Genomic DNA, 24,722 nt, shown 5'->3' with positions numbered 1-24,722 from the left:
GTTTTGTAAAAAAAAAGTTAATCAAAAACGTGAATGAATAATGAGAATTAACAGAAGACAACTACGCAAACAAAGGTTGCTAGATGAATAAGAAAGGAATAGTACTGATAAATAATTTACTTACGAATTCTTGTTCTTAATAGATTACATCGATTCGCCAAGGTACTATGAAATGTACCCAGCTTACAAATGAGTTTATTAAGCTTTTTAAATAGACGATTAGTGAATGAATAATAATCCTTCGTTTGGGATCTGTTTTGTTAAAGACTTTTATACGAAGCGTCTTCCAGAAATTACTATCTTTATCTAGAACCTTGGTTTAGCTAACTTTGTACATGCCAATAATACCAATTATATTGATGAAAGATACGGGCAGCCTGAACACAAATAAGGTTAATAAAGTATCGTATGCAGAATCGTAGCTGTATAGATCGAAGTAGGTTCTAAAACCGCTTCAAATTAATAGCAACGATCAAGCAAGTCAGGCTGGTGTGAGTAGTAAATTTATTAGGAGTTACCAAGTTGCCGACGGAATTACCTTTCAGTTGGGTGTTTAGAGGAAGCCCTGCGGGCGAGACGAGTTGGTCCGTCGTTGAGACGTTATACTAAAGTCGTATACATTTATACAAACATACATCACACTTACCAGCTGTCCGATAATCACGAACCGATTGAAACAGTAGATTGTAAAACACAATTTTTCTTTTTTCCCCAAATTCCGTCATAAATAAAGATACACATTTCCTTTAGTTGCTCCCCGCGAAACAAGTTTTTATTTTCTTTTTAAACTATTCACTCCCTATTTCTGCCGTGATGCGCGTTTCGCTTAACATTTCTCATTTCATTTCGCTAACCATTTCAAACGTCCTACATCATCGGGGCACTTAGCGCGCCTAGCGACTGGTGAAGAAGGGGGTTTTACTTATGCGTTTGTTTTTATTACACGTTGTTAATAATGCGCTTGTGAACATTTATTTATCTATATAAATTAGCTGGTAAATGGATTCGCTTCCGATTAAATCGTTATGCGCGAGCGAACACTATCAAAAGCAACCGTCAACGTACGAACGAGGGGAACGATTGTGTAACTGTGATGATTTGGAGCGATCCAGCGGCGGTTAATCTTCTTTAATCTTGCTGTACCGGCAATTTGATTAATGTTAAGTTTGTACGATTAAAAAAAATACACGGACACAGAATAAAGTGTTCGGTTCGACGATACATGTTGGCGTAAGGACACTCAAGCGAAGATTTCGAAAATGAAGGACTATGTCTCATCCATTTCATAGTGAACCGGAGGATTATAAAAAAATGTACTATTACACTACTGCTTTCTTCTCCACCATTACTCAGTGTTTTGTTTTTGTCGCAGTTTCGCTGCCCACCGCCCCCGTTATCACCCATCGCATCCATCTCCCCTCTTGCACTCTTCTGCTAAGCAGTCTTATGCAGGATATATTTTGAAGCACGGGACTTCACATCTACGTACAAAACCTCATGCTCGCACGACGCGGCTTATCATATGGATGTTAACTAAAGGGAAATGAGGAATATGTAACCAAACACCAAAAGGATACACTTTGGCTAACTTTGTGTTACGTCTCTATCATTGCTGGACGTCAAAACTTTCTTTGCTGATCAATTTCATAAAAAATAAGCTTTGGTAGGACGAAAACATATTAACAACGGTCTGGGTCGGCCCTAATTCTTTTAACAACGCGATACACACTGAATGATGAATGAGCGCGTACTTATGTTGAACGTTTGTTGATTGGGAAAATCTGATTAATGCTTTAGTAAACAATGTTAAAGAATGATAAGCCCATCAGTACACCTCAGCAGCTGTGACTTGTCGAGTATTTAACTAAGCATCGTTTAGCCTTTTCCATGATTTGCAAATACCAAGCTCAGCTCATTAACTTTTTACCACTTAAAACATACAACACCTACACACGATAGCATAATCAGGGTTTGATCATTTTGTCAACTTTCCCAATTTCACATGCTTGTTACTGATACAAATGAATAATGCACTGGAAACAGTCAGACGCAAATGAAGCATGACACAGGCGGCGGATTACGGAATGTAAACACCCTTTTGCTAGCGGAATTACAAAACCCAACGTAGACATACGAATCAAAAAGCGACCACAGCACGAATTTGTGTGGCTTCGGTGTCACAACAAGGTGTACAAAACGTATCGAAACTGCTGTATGTGATTTCGTTTTCTTTTCGTCGTCCCGTCCAAACGCTTTATTATGCTCATCCTCGCGCAACGAGAAAGTTTGCTTCAACACAAACAGGCTGCGATCTTCGCGACTTTATCTTGTCTCTCACTCTCTCTTTCTCTCTATTTTTAACACACCCCTGTGTTCACCGATCAAACGTTTCGCCATTAATTTTTCTGCTTGTTTACTATTTCATTAAATCACTTTTTCCGTGTGTTTCTTTCCACTGTTTACCGTTTTCTTAGCTAATAAATACTTATTTCTAGGTTTTTTTGCATTTTCAACTCATTTCTTCATTTGCTTTGATTTCCTTTTTGCCTCCCTAAAACTATTTGTTCGTACAAACATGATTATTGCGCGTCCAGTTCACGCACGAAAGCACTGCGATTCACAATCCGACCCTAACAACGCAAAGGAAGGATATTCATCAATTATTTTAACCCTATCTCAAACGTTTTCATGTAATCTATAGCAGGAAAAAAAACGATCCAACAAAATATACTTATGAATAACTGGTTTTTCGTACACTGTCCACAGTTTTTTTTGTGTGTGGAACATATATGGAACCGTCCGGTTTTGTTGCACCATATGACGATCACCGGTATTATTACTATCTTTTAATTAAACGAGGCAACACATTTTCATTCCTCTTTTGTCCATTTTATCGATATACACTTCTAGGGAAATCCATCTTTTACAAAGGAATTCATGGTTGTGTTATAGCAGCAATATTAGATGATGATCAGCTTTAGCTTTAGCGCAGATACAACACAAACAGTACAGTAGAAATGTGGTTGTTTGATTTCACATCAGTTTCGTCTAACCGTCTAAACTCCCCTCCCCCCGGTCCCAGAATAATTTGTTTTGTTTGCAGCCTATAGTTTATGGTACGTTTACAGGTGATGCGCTTCTAGGTGATGAGTGGTCACGTACATGCTAACCTGTGTAAAAATGGTATTGCGCCGACCCACTTTATTGTTTCTTCTTCGGGGAAGCACCAACACTGCCCGCCTTTGTCGTTCCGTTCTTGGCCGGCTGTTTCTTGGGTGTTCCACCGTTCGATTGGAGTGGGCGAGAATTTTCCGAACTGTCGGATATCTCGTCGCTGGAATCGGACCGCACGTCACCATCCATCTGCGGAGGGAGAATTGGCAAAACGTTAGCAAACAAACATGCTGCGAAGATGGGCGACGATCAAAAACTCACCTGGCCTGATTTGAGTGCCTTCTTCACAATCTGCATAATCAGATAGGTCCAGCATATGTGCAGTACCAGCAACAGTATTAGCAGCGTGTTGAAGATGTAGTACGCCGGGAACATTGGTAGAATCTGTGGCGCCTCCACAGACGAACTGTAGATGATGCGCGGGTAGAGAATCAATCGCGTCACGATCCACACAACGGTGAAGATGGCAAAGATCGTGTCGCACACCTTCTGATACTGTGCGTACTTCGTTAGCTTTGCGGACTGTAAAAGAATTGCCCAATTACTCACAAGGATATGTATGGCGGGTGCAAATACACAAGCTGGACAATTTGTCCAACGCATTTTACCTCCAGGAAGATGTCGGCACAATCGTGCACCAACAGCACAAGCGAACCGACCCGATGCAGGTTGCACATCCAGCTCAGGGCCATCAGCAGTATGGTGATCATGTGGTGGGCAAACATCTGCCAGAAATCTTTTCGCTTCACATCGTAGAACTGCGAGAATGTCAGCGACCAGTAGAAGGCCATCGAGACCATGTAGTACCACCAGATGTCGTTTGTGACCGACTGGTGCGGGTAGCCGTACCAGCAATGCTTGATGTCCCAGAGCCACGGCTTATCGTACATGACGATGCAACCGAAGATGAAGCTGTACGTGTAGTAGATGCACCGCCAGGACGTTTCGCAAAACTTGATCAGCGTCGTTGGTTTATCCTGTGCCCGGCGACGTCTCCACCAGTACTCGATATGTCGCTCTGTCATATCCACCTGCTTCAGCAGCCGCACGATCTGGAGGAAATGGAAATGGGAAAAATGGGAAATTTAAATATCTTCATGTGCGGAGCGCGCTTTTTATTGCTTAAAAGTACAAACAAACGAATCTGAAAGGCGATTTTGTCGCTAGTGGGACGGGGCTTCACAAAATGCTACTAAAGATTCACTCGCAAAGTCGGCCAAGTTGGAATTTAATGTCGCATTTGCCTTTTAGCAACACAGCAACAAGGTCTTCCGTTGTTGGAATAACAATCAATAGGAAGCATTGGTCGAGGTAACACGCCCGCGTAACCTGTAAGCGGTGAAAGCTAAAGAGAAACGAATACGGCAAACATGCAGACATCGTTGAGGTAAAGATCAATTACCGCTCAAACAACCCCGGAGGTGCAAGTAACGATTTGGTGACATTGGTTTGTGACGAGATCTGCTACCAAACCACCAATTGCATCTATACTGATGATCGCTTTCATTGACCCAGCAACGAAGGTTCGCAAACACGATGGTAAAGCACATTTGGTGACGTGACCAGGATTTTTCCACTCAAAATAGTGTTTCTCGACTAGAGTTTAGGAACTCCGATGGAAGGATGTATTTGACCCAACATATTCCAGTTGCTAAATATGGTACGCTTACACGCGAAACACCACTTGGAAATTGGTCCGCAAAATGAAGACCTAATCAACAAAAGGCACACCTCCACCCGCCGCCGCCACCGGATTCCCTCTACCAAGGCGCCGCCATTCGCGCCGTCATTTGAATAATTGTTTCGTTTTATTCGGTAACATTCCACACATCAGCATATAGCGCCAGGCATCTCCGTCATGCTCCAGAAATCTAGCACACACCATCCTCCCGCTAGCCGATTCTTCTTGGCCGATCCGGCACACTCTACACCACCGGTGGAACGAAGATTGACCCCTAGAGGTCAACAAGAGCTGTTGATAGAATAGAATATATAACGTTCTGTGTGTAAGCAATGCAATACGGCTGCTTTCGGTGCAATGGTTTGTTTTCCATTTGTTTAACTTTCTTGGGAGGTTATAGCGTCCCACGCACCCACCCACCCGGGGTTATTATGAAATGTTATTGATGTGTGTATTTTTGGCATTTCGAGTATAATTGATACTTTCGTATTCGAAGCGGCTCTGCGAAGCAACGCATTCCATACGTCGGAAACACGGAAACTGAGGCAAGAAACGTTGCGTTAAACGTGCCAGGGCGCCCACAACCGCTCATGAGCAAAAGTAGTGTCGTTTGTTAAACCAATCACTTTCAGCACGGCTAGTGAATGTATAATAAACGTTTTAATTGATTTTAACTGTTCTCCGTTGAAGTGTACTTGTTATGAACAATGCTGTTGAGTGAAAGCTGTGATCAACAAACTCTCTTAAAAATAGAGAAAGAAAAACGGGATTACGATAAAAAAAACCTTCCATAAAGTAGAACACAAAAACAATAACAAAGAAAAACGCATACGAGACCCATTTTGTTCCGGAAATAAAACAAATCTGAGGTCATTTTGATAGCTCGGACCCTAATTTTGACAACCATCACCAGCATATACTGCTGCCGTAAACCCTAACCCTTCTGGATACATGTGTCTTTACTAGATCAAGGAGAAATCAAGTGAAAGTCAAGCGGGCTGTCCGACCGTCCGCATGATAATTTCATTAGTGCGCTATTGGACAATTTTACGCCGATTATTCTCGGTCCCCGTGCGTCGGACAAGCAGAATTCGTTGAACGTTGTCGTTTCAATATTCATGGACCTTCATTACGGCATCGATGTGGGTTTAGGTGTAGCTCTGGCGACTTTGCTTTAAGTTCTTGTTGTGTTCTGATTGAAGAAGATTTAACGTTCCGCTTGGAGTAGTTTGATCTTGATCTTACAACATGATGCCACGCAAGACTGCAAAATAAAGTAGTTGATAGAGTGATGGATAATGTTTGATAACACAAGCTTTAATTTTGCGAAAGTTCTCTCCAGTCCATCATCTGTGCGGCTAAATTGAAACCACCACCCCACCGAGCTTCTGTCTAGCCTGTGACACTAAACGGTTTGAGAACGTGGCCGCTGGTTGGCTTGTAAAACAGCACGTTTGCTTACATAATCTCCGGTCCGGTAATCGCACCATTTTACAGCATGTTGCGGCTCAGAATGATCGCACGATCTCCGTTGCTGTTTTTGCATAATTCACCAGCGGGTGAATTCCCTAGCGCACAAACTGGTGCGTTTGTCGCGGGCCAACGATGATGAAGTGCAAGAGCCGTCCGTCCATTTCATTACCGTTCACACGGAACCGAGCCGATTTAATGAAATTCTTGCCCGTGCTGTGGAGGAGCGGCAGCAGCAAGATAGCACACGAGACACGCGTACGGCTCCGTCCAGCGTGCGGAGATACCGGGCTATATGGTGCACCCACAAACATCCTCCCGAGTACGCGAGAGTACGTCACACACCTCGCGCGCGCCATAGTTGCCTTGACATCCGCGAGCTGTAACATTATGGAAACGCGCACCACTATTATGCCTTCGTGGTCGCCTTCGTAGTTGTGTGTGTTTTTGCTTCGCCGAGAGCGAAGGCATCAGATTAAATATTCCATCGACGTAAATTCTACGTCTTCCGCCGTCACCATCGTCAATGGGAGTCTCAACGATATCGTTGTGACGATGGCTAATAGGCTGCTGCTCAGTAAGGAGGTGCTGCTCGGTCGGAATGGCGGAAACTTCACGCTGAAAGGTTCTGGGTGAATAAAATCTGTTTGATTTGGAGACACCTTCTCGACACCAGAGTGGGTAAGTGGTAAGAGTTGATCGCAGCAAGTGCAGTTGTCTGGCCATTGTATTCACCATTGGTCACCACACCACCATTCTTGGGTACCTATGTGCCAAAGTTTTATGCGAACCCCAGCCCTGGAATGGTCATGCAACAACCATCACAGGCATGTTGATGAAGTCCCTAAATATGCTGGCCCTAATATTTTAGTCAGACTGGTAGCTTATTGATTTACTTTGCTCCGAAAGAGGATCAAAATTCAAACTTCACTTGATTCATATTCACTTTGAACTGAAGAGCAGCCCAGCATTTGCTTGGTGCCCAAATTGGACTAGTGCAACTGCTATCAATTATTCATTATTTACGGTAGATGCTTGGGATGCAAACGGGTACCATTACAATGCATGCAGTGACATCATTACTAGTGCATTCCATCAATGTTATAAGTAAGTTTGCAATAGGAAATGTTGCTCCAGTACAGTCCAGACGACTTAAAGTTGGACCCAATGATCCCTAAAAATTGGGTAGAATTCGGAATCGATTAAGTATTCATTAGAGCTTGCTATGAAGACATCATTAGAGTCTTATATAGACGTCAGTAAATAAGCTTAACGAATTCTAAGTTTGATCGATCAAGCTTAGATATGTAAAACTAATTCTTCAACATGAAAAAAGCTCAAAAATTCTGCAGCTGCTATACTGAAAGCTATACTTTATTCCTCCATGTAGGATACACTTTACTGAATAATTCTGAATAATATTACTGAAATTCAATAATTTCCGAAATGATGGAAACTAATGGAGATATGTGTACTGAATTGTTTACATAAAAATATGTCCAGAATTAAGTTGGTAAAGAACCACACAACATATAAGCCGTGGTTAAGAAACCGTGACCTGTGGTTGATTAGGTTACCGAAAACTCTAACGTTGAGTACTGCTGTTTGCTCCAACGTTGAGTACGAAAACCGCCAGTGTCCTTTAGAAGGCTTCCTAAAGGAAGCGTCGTTCTGACCAAATGCTGTTAGTGTATTCCTTCACAAAACTTGTAACGTATGTGGTTTATATCCAGTGACTGACCTTTGCGAACGTGGTCCAAAAATTACGGAGTCTCTTTGGTAGTAACGTTTGGCTTTGGCACGCTCTAGTGCAACGGCAAATGGAAACAAACCGGGACACACACACTGTGTATGGCCAAAAACCTGGCCATTAATACGTCCGCCGTTCGCGCCATTAGGAAACGCGTCGTCGTTTCGATTCAACGATAAGCGGCCCATTGCGTCGACTGGCTGGCACCACTCACACACCGCGCTGGCTGTGACCAACGATTGCCGGCCGGGCTTTTTGCGTGATTAAGTGAACTATTTATCGATCTACCCAACCGGTGAACACGCTCTCCCCTTTTCACGTTGGTGCGCGTCCTTAGCGTCTAAAAAATAAAATAAATCACAAATGAAACTCGTACAACATTTTTGTGCTCCACCACATCAAGAATGGGCAACAAGGGGACAAGCTGTACCTACCTAAAAAGATGCATTTTTCTAGTGTTGTAATCTGCAGGAAAGGGGTGCATTTTGTGCCATGTTCGATGCTATATGATATGTTTTCGTGACGAAGTGTAATTACTGTTGTTGGATGACTAGTTTTTTTGTGGTTTCGCTGCTCTGTTCTAATCGATCCTGCATGTTATTAAACAGCCAGTCAACGGGGTTCTGGTGATTGCCGTGTAAAGCACACCACTACCATCCCCGGTCCCGGCATTATCAATCAGTGAAACTACACGTGCCACGTGGGAGGTACCATGAGTGTGTCGGGAAAGCAATTCCGTCCGGCGGTACCCCTCTCCGGCTCTGTGGTATGAGACAGCCCGGACATCCGGAGCATTTTCTTGCTCCCAATCTTTAATCTCTCGCGCTAGAGTAAATACTGTTTACAGTCGTACGATTTGGAAAAAAAGCGGGCGGTAAAATGACGCGGTAAAGTGGGCGACGCGAGTGTCGTTCGCATGGCTTATCGCTTCCGGTCGGAACACGATTGCCACAGAAATTGATTCATTCGATTCGGCGATACTGTGTGCCGCATTTGCTGGTTTGTCGAAAACAACGAACCACCGGCATGATTTAACAACGCAAACACCATTGTGTACTACATCGGGGGTTGTTTCATTGCCAGAACTGACCACGTTTGGCTTCTTAACCTAACCCGTTAGGTTATGTGTTGTTATGCTTACTTCATGCCTTATGTATGAACAGTGTAAGTCACTGCAAAATGCGCTGGCCGATGAGGAAAACGAAACATTCCGTAATGAATATTCATTTATCGAGCAGTGGATTTTCTTCGTCATAATGATAAACTGACGCGGCGTTCGGCAAAGCTAATCTTTATGAAGGACACATTTGCCGACCATTTGCTTGGTAGAGAAAGATCTACCCAACTAACCAATAACACAGCATTTAACAGCTGATATCAGTTGACTAATAAACTTACCGTTTTGTGATTAAGCCGGCTGTTGACATTGTATGCCGCTTCCAGGACTTTATTTGGTCTCGGTGGCTTTGGTCCGGTGCTCTTAATGCCAATCGCCTTACCGATCGGCGCAATCCAATATCTGCAAAGATACACAGTCAAGCACAGTCAAGCGATTAGAGATAACGAAATGTAACGGAGAATGTATAATACTGTAAATGAAAGATCCTTCAATCTCTGTGTGCATGGCCCCAAAAAATGGTTCATTTTATTCCTGGCCAAAGATCGTATCATCTGGAGCAATGGTCCACACAGTGCACACGTTTGTTACACATATTTTCCATGGCCTCAATTTAAGAGTTATTGATGATCGAATTCCAAGGGTTTGGTACGAGGAAGGGTTGGGAGAACAAACAGAAGGTTAGGAGTATTGGATTGATGTTGATGCAGGGGGGAAGCGTCGCGTCTCGCTTTATTTTGGACATCGATAATGAACCAAAGACTCCCCCTAAAAGTCTCCGTCATTGATATGAAATGATTCAACGCAACGTATAACGATGTGGGGAACAAATTTTCAAACCCTCCCCCCGAACCGATAAAGACTTTATTGGGGCCGATAACTTATAAGCTGAAAGCCCTGACGCATTGGCTTTGGGGGATGAGGTGGTGGTTTGCGAAAACAAAATCTTTTTTACCAGACACGGGCAGTTGGGAAAGTTAGTTGTCTTCCGTTGCTGATCATTGCTGTCACATGGACGAATTTTACAAGATTAACAAACGACACTAAACATTCGGGTGGCCCAGTAACGAAGCGCCAGTTCCGTTCAGTACTTTGATTATCATTCATCACATTCCTATCGTATGATGGGCGTGCAATGTCCGTAGACACGTTTTATGATAAAACAAAATGTTAAGCACACCTGTACTAGTGGAGGTCGAGCCTTCCCCGGAGTGCGTCAAACACGTCCTCACATGCGGACAGTTGCAGCACCAACGAATACGACGAGTCACAACGAGGTACGGGTGTTTCGGGAAGGGGGAGACCCTTTTTCGTCCCAGTGTACCTATTAGTTTTTAATGCGCCGTCTTATCGTCGTTCGGCGGGGTTGTCTAGGATCGCGGAATTCGGGGAGAGTTCGGGAACATCCAAGAGAGGGGCATATATCAGCGTAAAAGATAATACATTTTTACGAGATGGAGAAAAGCGATAAGACGAATGAGCTGCGGATGATTTTGGGTTGGATTTCCCTTGTATAGACCTCGTAAGATCTAACTACATCCAATATATAAACTAAAGTACAATGCAACAAATATTGCACTCTGTACGACCTCATCATTTGTAACCTACAATGCGCAATAACGGATTCTTCTGTTTGAATTGTTCCCGCTGTTTCATAAGGCTATTTTTTTATCGCTGCTGATAAGATGAGTCTCCACAGAAGTATCAACCGTAAGATAATGTAATCGAGGGCAACAAAAAGTTGGGCGCCTGTGCAGCAAATTCAAGGTATTTGTGATGAAACATAAAAAAACCCACGACCTCTGTTTGATGGGGGAATATTCATTTGATTCTTTTCTGCATTTTGTTTTAAATAATAGTATTGCAGAACGGATCAATTGATAAATAGCTCGAATAAACAGCAATAAACCAACCAGATAACATTCAAAATAAAGAAACCGAAGATAAAGTAACTGGTGCTGCACAGAAGAGGTTTATACCTTTAAGACAAAAAAGGTATATGTTTCAGCAAATGTACACAACAACAGCAAACAGCTTCTACAAACTTTGCCCACGCTACACATACGACAACATCAGAATGTTGCGAGAGTAATGGGTTGAAGCGCGTGGTACAAAAATGCACCGTCCTGTTCGGTGTTGCAGCTTTTTTGTTTGTTGCGTTGCAATGTTTATAGCATCGTTACTTATATTTTATGTTTCCTCCACTTTACAACCTTCTTCAGTCACTCAAGTCACCACAATCAGCTTAAGTGAATGCTTCTACTCTTGAAGGTTATTCCTATTATTGTTCATAGTAAAAAGAGATGACTCAATGAATCTATTTTAACATAAAAAAGTTTAAACTTATAAAGCGCCAATACTGGTTCCAATCAAAATACTATGTTTCCGACGTATAGGGGGGTGGGGAACGCAAAACAATCACCCCACTCAGCCATATGACATCACTCAGCGATTCCGATGAATTGGAACTGGGGTAAGTATGACGAGGCACGTTCAATTTCTTCAATACCGATACACCCTCATGGTGACCTACGGCAGCGTTAACGTAGGTATGATGATGAATATGATAACCTCGTGCTGGGGGACTGAACAGACATGACTCACTGTCGCTCAACGTGCACAGAACATAACATCCCGCTGCATGGAGCTATGAAATTCTAACGTGATGCATGGAAAATAGCATACATTTCGTTTTGCAAAGGTGTCCGTCGGCGAGTGTGATAACGTTTAATCGTACGATCGATGTTAAAACTCCGTTTTCTACCACCGGGGTGGTTCTCGCATCGCACCGGTACCGCTACTATTCCGCCGCTCACCGATTGTTCAATTTATGACCGATGACGATGACACGCGGATTCCCATTCCATATTGCATAACCACCACCCCGGTCCATCATCAATAACTTCATCCCTGCTCCGACAACACGCACGCACTCCGCCCTATGTATATACTTGTTGGGGAGCATATTTTGCAACGTTTGGCGTGACTTTTGCTTGATTAGATTACCTATTATCAGTTACATTCTAAGCCTTCGCTTTCGATAGACGTGTCGACAACGCGGCCATCATCGCACAGCGCGATGCTAATGATGGTGGTGGTCGTGTCGGTGATACATGCACGAAAAACCGCCAACGTCGCGGCCGGGTGTCTAGTGGGTGGTAGTAAGGGTGCCAAAAGCAACCCCAGATCGGCAGCAAGACCTGAGGGTGATAATGAACCGTTCGAGGTCGAAGTCAACGATTCTTATCGCACGGCACACGGACGCTGGATCATGGTGATCGAAGCTTTTCTGATTCGAATCTGTCGTACCCCGCATGCTCATCGTGAATTGGGGAATTCTGTCTCTGTGCGTATGTCACGCACCGTGGGTTTTGTTGGGTGTTTGATCAAAATCCTAAAAAGATATTGAAATTGTATGTTTAATATAAACTTTAACCTTCATTAAACACGGTCCACAGATGTCATTTAGGGTTGAAAATCACCATTGACCCTGTATCAGTAGAGTTTCATTATTAATTGGGGGTCAACCAATTGATCTTCGCAGTGGAGGGATTCGAAAGCGATCGAACCATACATACGCACACCCCTGACGGTTAAAGGGTTCTCCCTCCGCTATGCTTCAATGCCGGTACGATCCAAGCATGCTCTGTGTGCACATTTGTCAGCGACCGGCTCCGGTCCAGCATAAACATAAACTATGCACTTGACAGCTGAACCGGGAGAGAGAAAGCGATGTTTCCGAGAGCGGGAATGAACGCTAATGAAGGCCAGAGAAAGCACAACGGTTTCGTGGTAAATGAAAAGAAACCCAAAATCCAAACGGACACCCATGCTGGGGCTTCATGAGTGTGCGTGTGTGTGTGTCATACGTACATTTACAAGGGTGTGAATGGTTTGTGTTTGCATATCCGTCACCCTAGTGCGAACGACATTCTCCTGGGGTGGTAATCAATAATACGAATGCGTAGCTGCCTCAAAAAAAGGGATTTTAATGCATCGATTTTGTATTAAATCGGTTGAAACTCTATCTTCCAACACGACAAGACAGTCCCGTAACGACGGTGCATTATGGGCAACTCGATTGAATTGTGCTGGCAGAACCAAGCAACCGGGCCTCGAGCGGATGTTTCTTTATTTTCCTTCCTTCAATGATTTCTCCCGTTTTCCGAAATTATAAGGGCGTAACCGCATAGCGGCTGGCCAGGGGGTTGATATGATACCCTGCTCCCAACCATCGCCACCACCATTGCTGCGGCGTGCAAACATCGATCTGAAATTCGCGCTAGTACGGGAGGCCACCATCGGACCAACTGAATGTGTGTATACACACATACGCACACGCACGCATTTGTGCGCGATTGAGGTTATGTGTGTACGCGGCGCGCGATCGTAAGCGAACCGCCTGGCTGCTTGTCTCGCCATTCCACGCCTTCATTTCGCCTTCCTCCATGTACCTACCGTTCCACGGCCCAACGTAGCACGATTATTACCGCGGCTATCGGTATCGGATAGATCAGGTGCCGGTAGTCGGCATGGTTCACGTCCGATCGCACACCCGGCCGGATATCATCCCAGGTGGTGTTCGGTGGCAGCCACACTTTCGTCGACCAGAACGCGTCCGAAACGGCCCGCACTATCTCCATGCTGCTGCTAGCCGGGGCCACGGAAACAATCTGCGGATTACTGGCCACACACGCACACTTGGATTACACCGCTGATGCGCTTTTTTGTCACTCGAAACGACTGCACAAAACCACAGATATTTGTATTGCAAGTTGCAGGTGTAATGTGCACTAGTATACCGGGACTAGAGCCGCACTAAACCCGCACGGGATGGCGATGATTAACACACCACACAACACTATTTACAGCTCATCATTTTCATCACTTCACTGATTCACGTCGTGACGGCCACCTTCCGCGAGGCCCTTAGTATGCACGCATTACAGGCAAATCAACAGTGGCCACTTCGGGGCGATATTGATACCGATGAAGAACCGATACGCACCAGCACCGGGAACGGGGACACGGTGCAGAAACTCTCTAAAAATTAATTTTGCGCAAAGCAAAATCAATAAGCGCAAGTGTCAAACGTTCCACCTTCCTCGGTCGACGAAAACCTAATGTTTATTAAGCGGCTGCTACACGTTCGAGGTAGCACGATTGCCCCAAGTAGCAAAACGGGCACGGGTACGATGAGCGAGCTGTCAAAAAATTACAGGGCTAGGCAACTCTCGAATACCGTTGACATTTTGAGATATTAAATTACGCGTGCGAGAAATGATGTATGGAAAAGAATATATATATTTTTTTTAATTTAATAGGAATTCCTTTCAGCATCAACATACATTGTGTATGGCTCAGCATCAACATACATTGTATATGGCTATTGTGTATGGTGAAGTTGGTTGCAGCGCCGGTCACACACTACAGGACCGAGACAAAATCCCATCAGGACTAAGGACTGACTCTACTGCTACGAGGTAAAATAAGTCGATATAGCCTGACCGTTCCAAAGAAGTAAAATAAAACAAACATTTTGTGAGCCAAATATGAATAGTGAATGGTAATTTAAAGCCAATGTTTAGTTTGTGTAAAAAATGTTAGTAAAAATTGAAGTTCAAATCTTCGCAAATCTTAAATTAAACGCATATTTTTGTATCTTCACTGAATGTATGTATTAATGTGGTTAACTTATGAAGAATCCATCCTTATAATGTATTTTGATAACACATTCATTATTGGTTTTATTAAACAGAGCAAGAGACATTTACGCCTCGAATAATGTCCTTATTACGGTAACGCGGGACTATTTAGAACCTCGAAACGTAGAGTTATCTAATTAAATTGAATTAATTTAATATAATTTAATTAAATCCATCATACAAGCTATCCTTTAATTGCATAACATTCTTTTCCACAAATGAACAGATCCCCTCAAAGGTACGCAATATATGATAATAGCCTACCTTTAGGCGCACATAAAAGCTGCTTCAGAAAAAGGGATAAAAAGCTCCTCCAGGATACTGCAGGATTAATGAAACAGTTTATTTATGTGCAGGCTAGATCAACAAAAGTACATAAGTACATGTCCCAGTCGATCTTAATTTCTCAGATCCTACCAAAACAACAACTTCTTATGCGCATAACGATAGATGCTTAAGAACTCCATAGTTCTTGAACTGACCTGTAAAAATACAAGCAACTATTTCGTACAGTATTCTTGAAGAGCGCCACAGGAGACATCATGGAGACGATCTTATATTGCCGAAGGCTCGAAAAAGTATACTATGCATACTCATTGTTTACATGGTGATCATCTGATCTGCTCCAGATGCTATAATTTGCATAAACGTTTGTTAGTCTAATTCATTCAATATTTACAGAGAAGATTTACATGCCAAATTTCACACCTCAACACAAACCATCAAAGCATTTGATTGAAGAATTGCGTTGAATTTTCGAAAGCAAAATAGTTCAACGGGCAAAAACGGAACAAAAGTACATCAACACATTGAAAAGAATGGGTCAAAATGTCCCAGTTATGTGCAATAAAGCAGGTTTTTGTTGATTATGTTACCACAATTACGGTACGGTCATTTGACATTGGTCGGTGGGTTGTGCAGCTATACCGCACAATCTCACGTGTGATAAAATTAAGCAATAGTCAATAGTAAGCGTTGTTTGATTTGGCACGAACCATATCCAAGCGGTTCGAACCAATGGCGGCGATGAAGATGCGGATCTGTGGAAAAAGGTCATACAAGCAGGGTGTGTGTGGGACTCGTTCTCACGGTGTTTGGCGAGCTTTGCAATTTAACAGCTCATTGAATGCATGAGTAAATAACTAAAATTGATGAAAAGATCTGTAAATTTATTGAGATCCGAAGTCTAAATTCGGAGTAACTGAAGAAGATCTTTTGAAGTTTAAACATCCTGCGGCGCATTATCTCACCCTGTTGCTCTGTGTATTCCAAAATGGCGATGAAGCAACGAATACAAATAGATGATCAAACGAGTGTCATAGCAGGTGTCAGAGGTCATCATGGGAATGCAATTTACACATTTCGCGCTCGTACAAACACTGCTGTGACGGTTTGTGTAATGTTAGTTCTCGTTGTCTCGGACAGCTTGAAATAAAACGTGGACAGCAAATGCAATTCCATCACACCACGCTTTGTATATTATCAGATGCGTTCAAACAACGTCACACGACGTGTTACAGTAATTGAACGATTACATGCGAGCCATTGCAGTGGGAATGTTATTCGTCCCTTTTATTATTATCGCACCATTGTAAATCAATGCTTATCGTGCGCACGTCTTCCAGCGGCTGGATTAACAATGAAGGGCGGGAATTAAAAGTGAAACCCAAAAGCAAAACCAAAAACCCACCCGCACCTGCTTAATCGGGCAAAGTTAAAAGTTCATAAGATAAATGGGAAAACAAACGGTTTCGGTTGTACTAAACGGTCACAAATCGGTTTATATTGTACGACAAAGATATGACATAATCTTACGTACGAAGGCACGCTAACGTTTACCCCCCGTGCAGGGTAGCTATTGATTTGACGTAGACTTTTAATTTTGGGATTCGAAATGTGTTTGTAATTGGCAACCCCGAATGGAGATATCAGCCAAGGGGGTTGGAAGAGCGATCCGAGAGCAGTGAGATACTGAACGCTGTTAGATAATTATGTTTATTGATTCTTTGTAAATTGTGTAAAACACTAAAAGGAAACCCTGAGCAAAAGACATACCTGACTTCAATCAATCACTTTCACCATTCAAATTTGGCCTTGAACGCATTTTCGGGAAGGTAATTTGTTTGGATTAGTCTGATTAATTTTGTACGGCAACATGGATAAGTTAACTGTAATGTTAGGTAGATTTGTTTTTAAATAAACTTCAGTAACATCGTGACATTAATAACAAAAAATATATTAAATATTATATTCTAAAACAAAAAATACATTAATGTTATTTTTTTGTTAAGGTTTAATTTAAAATATCGGCTAAAAACAGTTCAACCGAACTGACCGTTTGGGACATCAAAAAAGGTAAACATTTGCTAACAAAAAAACAACCATAAAGACATAAAACAATCAAACTCATCTCCCTTTACCTCTCAAGTATCGGAAGAATTTGGGTTTATGTTTCCCGTCGAAACCTAATCAACATCATTATGAATGCGAAATTAACCGTCCGACACCACAACGGCTTCAAGGGTACACGCTGGACAGTGTTTAAACTTTGCTACTCTTCTTTATAAAACAAAACCTGGTCCAACCCCGCAACGATAAGCCGCAGATAAGCAGCCACTGGCTGCTGACTTTGTGTTTTCTTTCTATTTCTTTTATTGTATTTTTGGTCGTAACTATAATTTAGATAAATTATATAAATATAACCGCCCGTCAAAGCGAGACGTCCTTTGGCCAGAGAATCGTGCGTATTGGCAGCTCAATGTCACGTCATTTGGGTGTGTACGGTTGGCGGCAGGACCGTTGTATTGAAATTCATATATTTATGCGTTGGTTAAAGATGGTTAAAGATGTTTTAACGCACTGTTAACGCACAGTGTAATAACAATGGTAGCACCGGCGTGTACCGCAGTGCAACCCACACGACCGCACGAACGGCCACGTCGAGCAAAGGGGACGGTAGGAGGTCGCGTTTGCCTGTCGATTAACATCGCGGCGGATGCCGGATTTGTGCTTCTTTCGCGCTTCACCACAACACGCGGCCGCATTTCGTACCGAACCGTTGACGGTTGCGCATGGTTCCGCTGGTTGCGTATGTGCGTGGCGTCGTGAGAAGGCGTTAATCCGTGCGGTCGACGCATTCACCGTTCTGCGGGTATCGGAAAGTGGGAAGCGCTTCCAGTTTGTTTGTTTCGTGTGTCCCGTGTGTCTGCTTTATGATCGTGAATGTTCTAGAATTAAGCGTTCGGAAAGAATTCCCAAAATCAGTTGATCAGAGTTAATCCGATGTGTGCGTGATGTGATTTATTATTGTGGAGCAAAACAAGTTAATGTGAGTTTTTTTTTGGAATTTAAACTGATCGATTTGTGAAGTGTTAAGCGTAAAAATCCCCAAATCCCGCAATATCACAACCGTAGTGAGTAATGTTTGTTTCATCAACAGGATGCTTCATCGGCAAATACACATCCGCTAGTTCGATTTATTGCAAGTGTTGAAAGGGAACCCGACAGTTCAATCCCCAGCCCCACGTGAAGTAGTAAGGTGTTTCATTAGAAGGTGATTCCACGGCACGTAAAGGGTGTGCAAAATAGAGAAAAAAAAATCCCTCCCAGAATTTGTGACACGTCGTGCGCGAAGTGTTTCGTTAATAGTTCCCCAGGAGCTACAGTCGATCAACTTGGTGGCCTGGTGGATTGGGTGCACTCGGCACGGATACTAAACGTCATCAAACGCCGGTCGATTGCCGCTTTTGTATGGCATTTAATTATCAATATTCACGATGAATAACAATGACGATACGAAGGTAAGTGGCCTACACATACACGGGTGCTATTGGGAAACGCTGGAAGAGTTGGACGCGCACGCGCAAGTACTTGGTATGCAAACACTTGCCTTATTTCACCGTATTTATCGAACGGGGTGATGGTTTTCGGGGCAGGATTTGTGGGTTTTGCGAATGAGGTCACACCATCCGGGAGACATTTGGAGACAGCATTGCTGTGTAGAGCACACGCTAACTGGGCGTACAGGTGATTGCGATTGTGGAGTAGAAAGTACCACGGTTTACTTAACCAACCACACCACGGCAAGTACCACCAGGGGCAGTGGATATTCTGAAGCGATAGTGTTAAAAAGCGATACACGATTACTTCAAATTCGGGTTCGAAAATAAATATGGACGTACAATCGGAGATGAGAGATTTGCTCAGTAGATAAACCAATCGTCTAAGTCACGCTACTAACGCCAGATAATGCAGACACAATAATGCCATTAAAATGCGATCCATTCGTATGGCAACATGGCAATTTTAATCGCATTTTAATGACGTTCAGAGAAAGGATGGGGTAGGCTGATCGATTGTATCGATGCGAACAAGTGACCGAAAACATTCAAAAGTATCACAAAAAAAAAAAACGATCATACTAATTTAGGCGTTAGACAACACGGTAGACTCACTTACCTAATGAGCGGATGTACATTCGGTGTTGATCGGTAACGGAGATTAAACCAATCTACTAATTTTTGCCAACACCGGTTTGCCATTTTTGATGAATGGTTGAATGATTTTGGCTACCGTCGGGTTAAGTCTAATGGTGGAGATTTAAATGAGAGCACAAAAGCAAACCTCATTCGAAATGAATATTAATATAACCCAGCACTAGAAAAAAGCGACCAGCAACGGCGCGTCATAGTGGAATGGGTCAGAAAATAGACTTCAAAGATTGTAGAAGTCATCCCTCTTTGCCTGGCAGCGTCGTGTCTGCGCACCAGCAAATTGAAAGCCTCAACAAAGGCCTCAACCAGTAATTGCTAGTTCCTTCTGCTGATATTGAGGTTGAGATATGTAAAAAAAAAACATCCAACGTCCAATACGAACCGTCAGCTCAGGAAAAATGCTTTTAACCTTAAATTACCGGGAGACCGAACATTACAAACGGATAGTAACAAAAACATACTAAAGCCCATCAGTTTGAGGCGCAGTTACTCTTTTTACAGGCACCAATAAAAAAAACCTGTTTTTATTGTTTAAGGTTCAACACTGTCCTGCGAGTGACCTTCAGTACTGTGCGATGTGTGGTCGGTGCTGCGGATCGGCGGTTAACAGGCCACCTCTTTTCCATTCCATTTTGGTGGTTTTGACTTTTCGACAAGGTAGACTATGTAGCAAGACATCCAATATGTAAGTTTGTTGGTTGGAGACCGTAGCCTCTAAGTTGTGTAATTGCGTAAAAGTAAGATTGTATGCTAAACACAAAGCTGTGTCGAGAAACATGTTGATTGTAGCGGAGGAATTCGATCGTGTCTATTGATAGCCGGTAATAAAACTAAGGGTCAAGGAACACGTTGAATGCGTCGTTTCGTTGCATCTTTAGCATGGTGAACCAGTTTTCCAGCCAAAGATTACATGTGTGATGCATGCAACCTTTATTGTGATCGACCATAATGTGGATGGGCCGCCCAATCTGTAGCCGTCCTATCTCCACAAAGCGAACCTTTCGGCCACATGGCGCATGTTTCGATGTAAACGATCATGTCCCAATAAAAAGAGGGCATCCAACTTCTGGAGGTGACGGTGGAGTTACGTAGCGTGATGTGGAAATAGAGAATAAATTAAGCTTTTTTAATAACTATGGCATCAACTTACTAAATTCTCCCCGAGACGCTGTAAGTATAGTTAATACTAAAATTTAAATACAACGCAGACAGAGTGTACAGCAAATAGTTTGTTATTAAACATTTCATTAGCACCTGCCGCGGCTACTGTTTGGCGATTGTAAATAGACATTGGTATATCAAGCGCAACACCGCCACTTGAAGTGCGTTATCGGCTGGGGCAGCATGGCGTAGAGCAGTGCTGGCAAGAAACACAACAAACGGAAGGGAATTTGTTTCTTCCAAATATTGGTAGGGCCGATCGTCGATCAGATGTTCGCCACCCCGTAGTTTCGGAAGGACAAGTGTTTTACGTTAGGTGACAACTGTACGCTAATAACAGCGACAAACAAATATTTATCTGTTTCGCCACTTGCCTTATCTCACCCTTACAGCTCCTTGAAACAGCTTCATCGGATCATCGATGGGCGGGTTGCTCGCCCATCAAGCGGGTGCTCGAGACGCAGTTCAAAACCTCTACTTGAGATTTATTTTTTCACCACTTCACTCACTCACTCACTATCATTCAACCATCATTGCGCGGTTGGGGTGGATACTTTGAGATGAATAAAGCGGTACGCATAATCACCCTTCAGGCAGCATAACAACGCACGTGCGTTGGGAGAATGCAAAAAAAAGAAACGCTCCCAACAGTGCCGCGAAACCTCGCTAAAGGAGGACCTTGGTCGGCCATTGTGGAGACTGTCGTGCCACCGCAGCATGTGATCATTAGAGTGAAGTTAAATTTCATAGAAAATGAACCATCAGTGTGGCAACCATGGCCTGTCCATGAAAGAAAATTACCGCCGGAGAGAAAATCTGGCATCTGGTAAGGAAGATCGTTGAACTCGCTGATCGTGTTCGCGGCGGTACGGGCGGTTTTGCCAGCGCTTGTAGGCAAATTTGTGCAACATTGAAGGTTAAGCCGTGCCTCTGCTCACCGTCGAGTGTGAAAAGGCCTCACAGCCACTCACGCTCGGTGTGCATTTATTTTATTACAAACCATTGTTTGCAAACGTTGCATCTTTCGCGCCCCGTTCAGTGATGGTGCCGTTAGGAGCCTGGCACTTGGCCTGGTTAGAAAGGCCTGCCAAGAAAAATGATGTAGCTGATTCAGCCATGCCATTAGCGGTGGCACTGAATGGGTATACTCGTGCAGCCCGCTATCTCCGACGGGACAGGCGTTAGGGTCATGAAAGTCAAGTATTGAGGAGACTTCGGCAAACGGGACCGTAAGGGCGTGGATTGGGAGAGGGAAAGTAACCACAACAATGGTATTGAAAGTGCTGCTTTTTGCTGCATCAGATCGTTTTTTTGTTTTCTAATTTCCTACGGTTTCCCATCATTTTCACTGTTTTCTATGGGGAAACCGTGGAGCATCTGTGCAACAGCGGGAATTTGTAAACCGTCCTTTGGAGATCGTGAACTCGTTACTGTAGATATTAGAGTAGTTTAGGCCGTACTCCCTTTAAGTTTTTTTTTATAGAAAAATACTGAAAATAACAATTAATATAGTTTATGCTTAAATACGAGGGTGTCTAAAACACTTGAGGACTGAATGAATGGTTATAATTGAGCGATGGGGAGATTCGTTATCAGTGGCTCATTTTCATTACGCGCCTTAAAAAGTTGTCTAATAATTCATTTCGTTGATCATGCTCTTATGATATACCGCTACGGCATTCAAGATAAAGCTCAGAAAACATTCGACTTCCAATAATAGACAAGCGACCTCGACGTTATGGGTTAAATGTTAGGCCTTTTCAATTTAGTTGTGCAATCGATTGAGTTTTCTGGTCGCGCATTACAAACACTGCTATTTCTGCGGCTGGGTTAGGTATTTCCAATATTAGTTATGGTGACAGTAACTTTAACTTTGTCCAAAAATTTATGCAATCTGAGGTTAGAAGTCAATATTGATGTTCACATTCATGCCCAGATTCTTCTCCTTGGTGCTACTTGGTTATTCAAAATACTGGTTTTGACTTTCGCAGCTTCAACTGTTTAGTCTGTTTTAGTCTGTCTGTTTAAAGCATGTCTAATATTTCTTCGGAGAACTGGAATTCGTCCAACATTGACGTCATCGCTTCTTTTTTTATGGCGTCCAAGAGAAAGATGTTTCCAGAGAAAGACTTAGAAGATATCTGGAAGATCAAGTTTGGGTTCTGTTGTTTACGATCGTAAAATCCTATATTCCCAACATGATCAGTCTCATAAATGGTTTTACATAAATTTGCTGTTAATTACTGATACATTTTATATCCGGCAAAAACCTAAGCAAAGTGGAATTTCAAGAAGTAAACATTATTGCTCGAAGCGGCTCGAAATTGGTATAAAAGGTCGTCTTAATTCTAAATTCTCTAATTCGTCTCTCTTAATTGTCGTTCAATTAATTTTTGGCGTCAAACAATTCTATAATAGTTAATACATTAATTTTACATAAGTTCTCTATGGTAGGAACTCCAAAAACTATTTTAAAAATTTTAAAAAACCTTCGAATTTTTTTTACAAAATAATCATTACAGAAAAACGCTCAAGCCGCCTGGTTAATCTAACGTTAAAACACAAAGCATTAAACTTGCCATACTTTTGCTAATGGCCGTAGCGAATTTTAACTACTTCCACGTGTAAAAACCCTTTGCCATTGAATTACTACTAGCCCTTTGAGCTAGTTAACGAAGGCAAAATGGTTTAAAATGGTGATACCACACCAGCCAACCTAGAAGGGCAAATCATCGCCCTAAACGATCAGTCGGAAGCGCGCGTAACTTTTTTGCTAGCCCTAAAAAGGTTAGGAAAAGCCTTTGCAGCTCTGTCGAGAACGACCGAACGAACGTAGCCACGCTAGGTGAGGGAAAGCAACAATTCAATGGCAGCGTATATTTCCTTTTGCCAATTGCTGGTTTTGCCTTCAACGCGACCCTGGATGCGTGAAAATCGCACGCTTTTGGTGCGGTTCTGCGCATCAAAACAAATGCCCAGCCAGTTTGACGGATACTGGAGTACTGGCGAAATGTATTTATTGTACTGTGGATCGTTTCGGGTTCAGCCGAGGTCAAAAGCGGTTGCGTTACGTGAAACATTGTACTGCTTGTAACAAATGTTATGAAGAAGTTTGTCATTGCGTGATTGCATTAAACTTCGCCAAAGCGCGCGGCACTGAGTAGGAAATTTGGAAACCCTAATCTTGATGGATGTTTGGTGTTGATGTGTGGCGCGGAAGGCAAAGCAACCAAGTAACCCACCCAGTGGTCGTTGTGGTACATTAATTTCAACCTGAATGTGAAACAGAAAGTGAACAAACTGCTTCCCTGGTTGATGATAAAGTTAGACACGTGGTAACATCCATTAGGAAAAGTGCGAAATTTAGCGTGAAACAAAGCGGCAATCAAAGAAAGCAGTGCGCGGTGGAGCGTTCGCAAGACCGGGCGCTATTCGAGAAAGAATCGACGAAGACGAAAATTCCCCTAGCCGTGGTAGCGAAGCTGTCTTCATAGAATGATTTTCCGCAACTTTCTCTTTTTCACGCATCAGCTGAACGTGAAAAGCAAATATGTTTCCTGACGCACGATACGCTCGGTGAAAAACTTTGCCAGAGCACGTACGCGGCGCCTCGGAGCGTACAGAAAGGTAATAATCCATAACGGACCGGAAAATGATTGAGGCAGAAAATTGTCGCAACACTGACGCAATAGTGTATGACTGACGGTGGATGGTGAATAATTTAATTTCAATATGGACGGGACGATCGAGTTATTGGAGTATTTGATGCCCTCGTCTAAACAGAGCTAGTTCAACTCTTCGTTTTATTTGTAATCTTCATAACCTCGTGAGGTATTTTTTCTCAAAATTCCCTAAATTTCATTATCTGATCTTTGAAGCTTTTCGCTCGTATTATAATAGACAATACAGAGCTAACTAAATTCATCGTCTTCATGGCAACTACGATCTCAAGAGGACTTGGGTTACCAGCTCTGTCTTTGCTTGGCTATATAGTCTGCCTGGAGGAACTGGTGGGCAAATGTCCTGAAGTTTGAAGATCAGGACATTCTTAAAGCATCATCGGAATTATATTATACAATTGATTTTCATAGCTAAGTACTGGATTCGTCTTGGAAAATTCCTCATCCAACGGCTAATATCCGTTGCGATCGAGCGAGAATTGCCGTAGAAC

General features: G+C 42.9%; 1 protein-coding gene across 1 annotated transcript; it reads right to left on the bottom strand.

Moving 5' to 3' along the window:
* Nucleotides 1–2,785: 2,785 nt before the first annotated feature.
* On the bottom strand, nt 2,786–14,294 carry LOC128297476 (ceramide synthase 6). Its single transcript, XM_053033120.1, has 5 exons — nt 13,651–14,294; nt 9,474–9,594; nt 3,783–4,226; nt 3,436–3,696; nt 2,786–3,363 (listed from the first exon to the last, which is right to left on the bottom strand). Exons 1-5 carry the CDS (start codon nt 13,833–13,835, stop codon nt 3,202–3,204), a joined length of 1,173 nt encoding a protein of 390 aa, XP_052889080.1. The 5' UTR covers nt 13,836–14,294; the 3' UTR covers nt 2,786–3,201.
* Nucleotides 14,295–24,722: the final 10,428 nt, after the last annotated feature.

This window comes from Anopheles moucheti, chromosome 2, assembly GCF_943734755.1.
Source record: "Anopheles moucheti chromosome 2, idAnoMoucSN_F20_07, whole genome shotgun sequence".
In the NCBI taxonomy this organism is placed as follows: Eukaryota; Metazoa; Arthropoda; class Insecta; order Diptera; family Culicidae; genus Anopheles; species Anopheles moucheti.
This window is presented reverse-complemented; position numbering and strand designations above follow the sequence as displayed.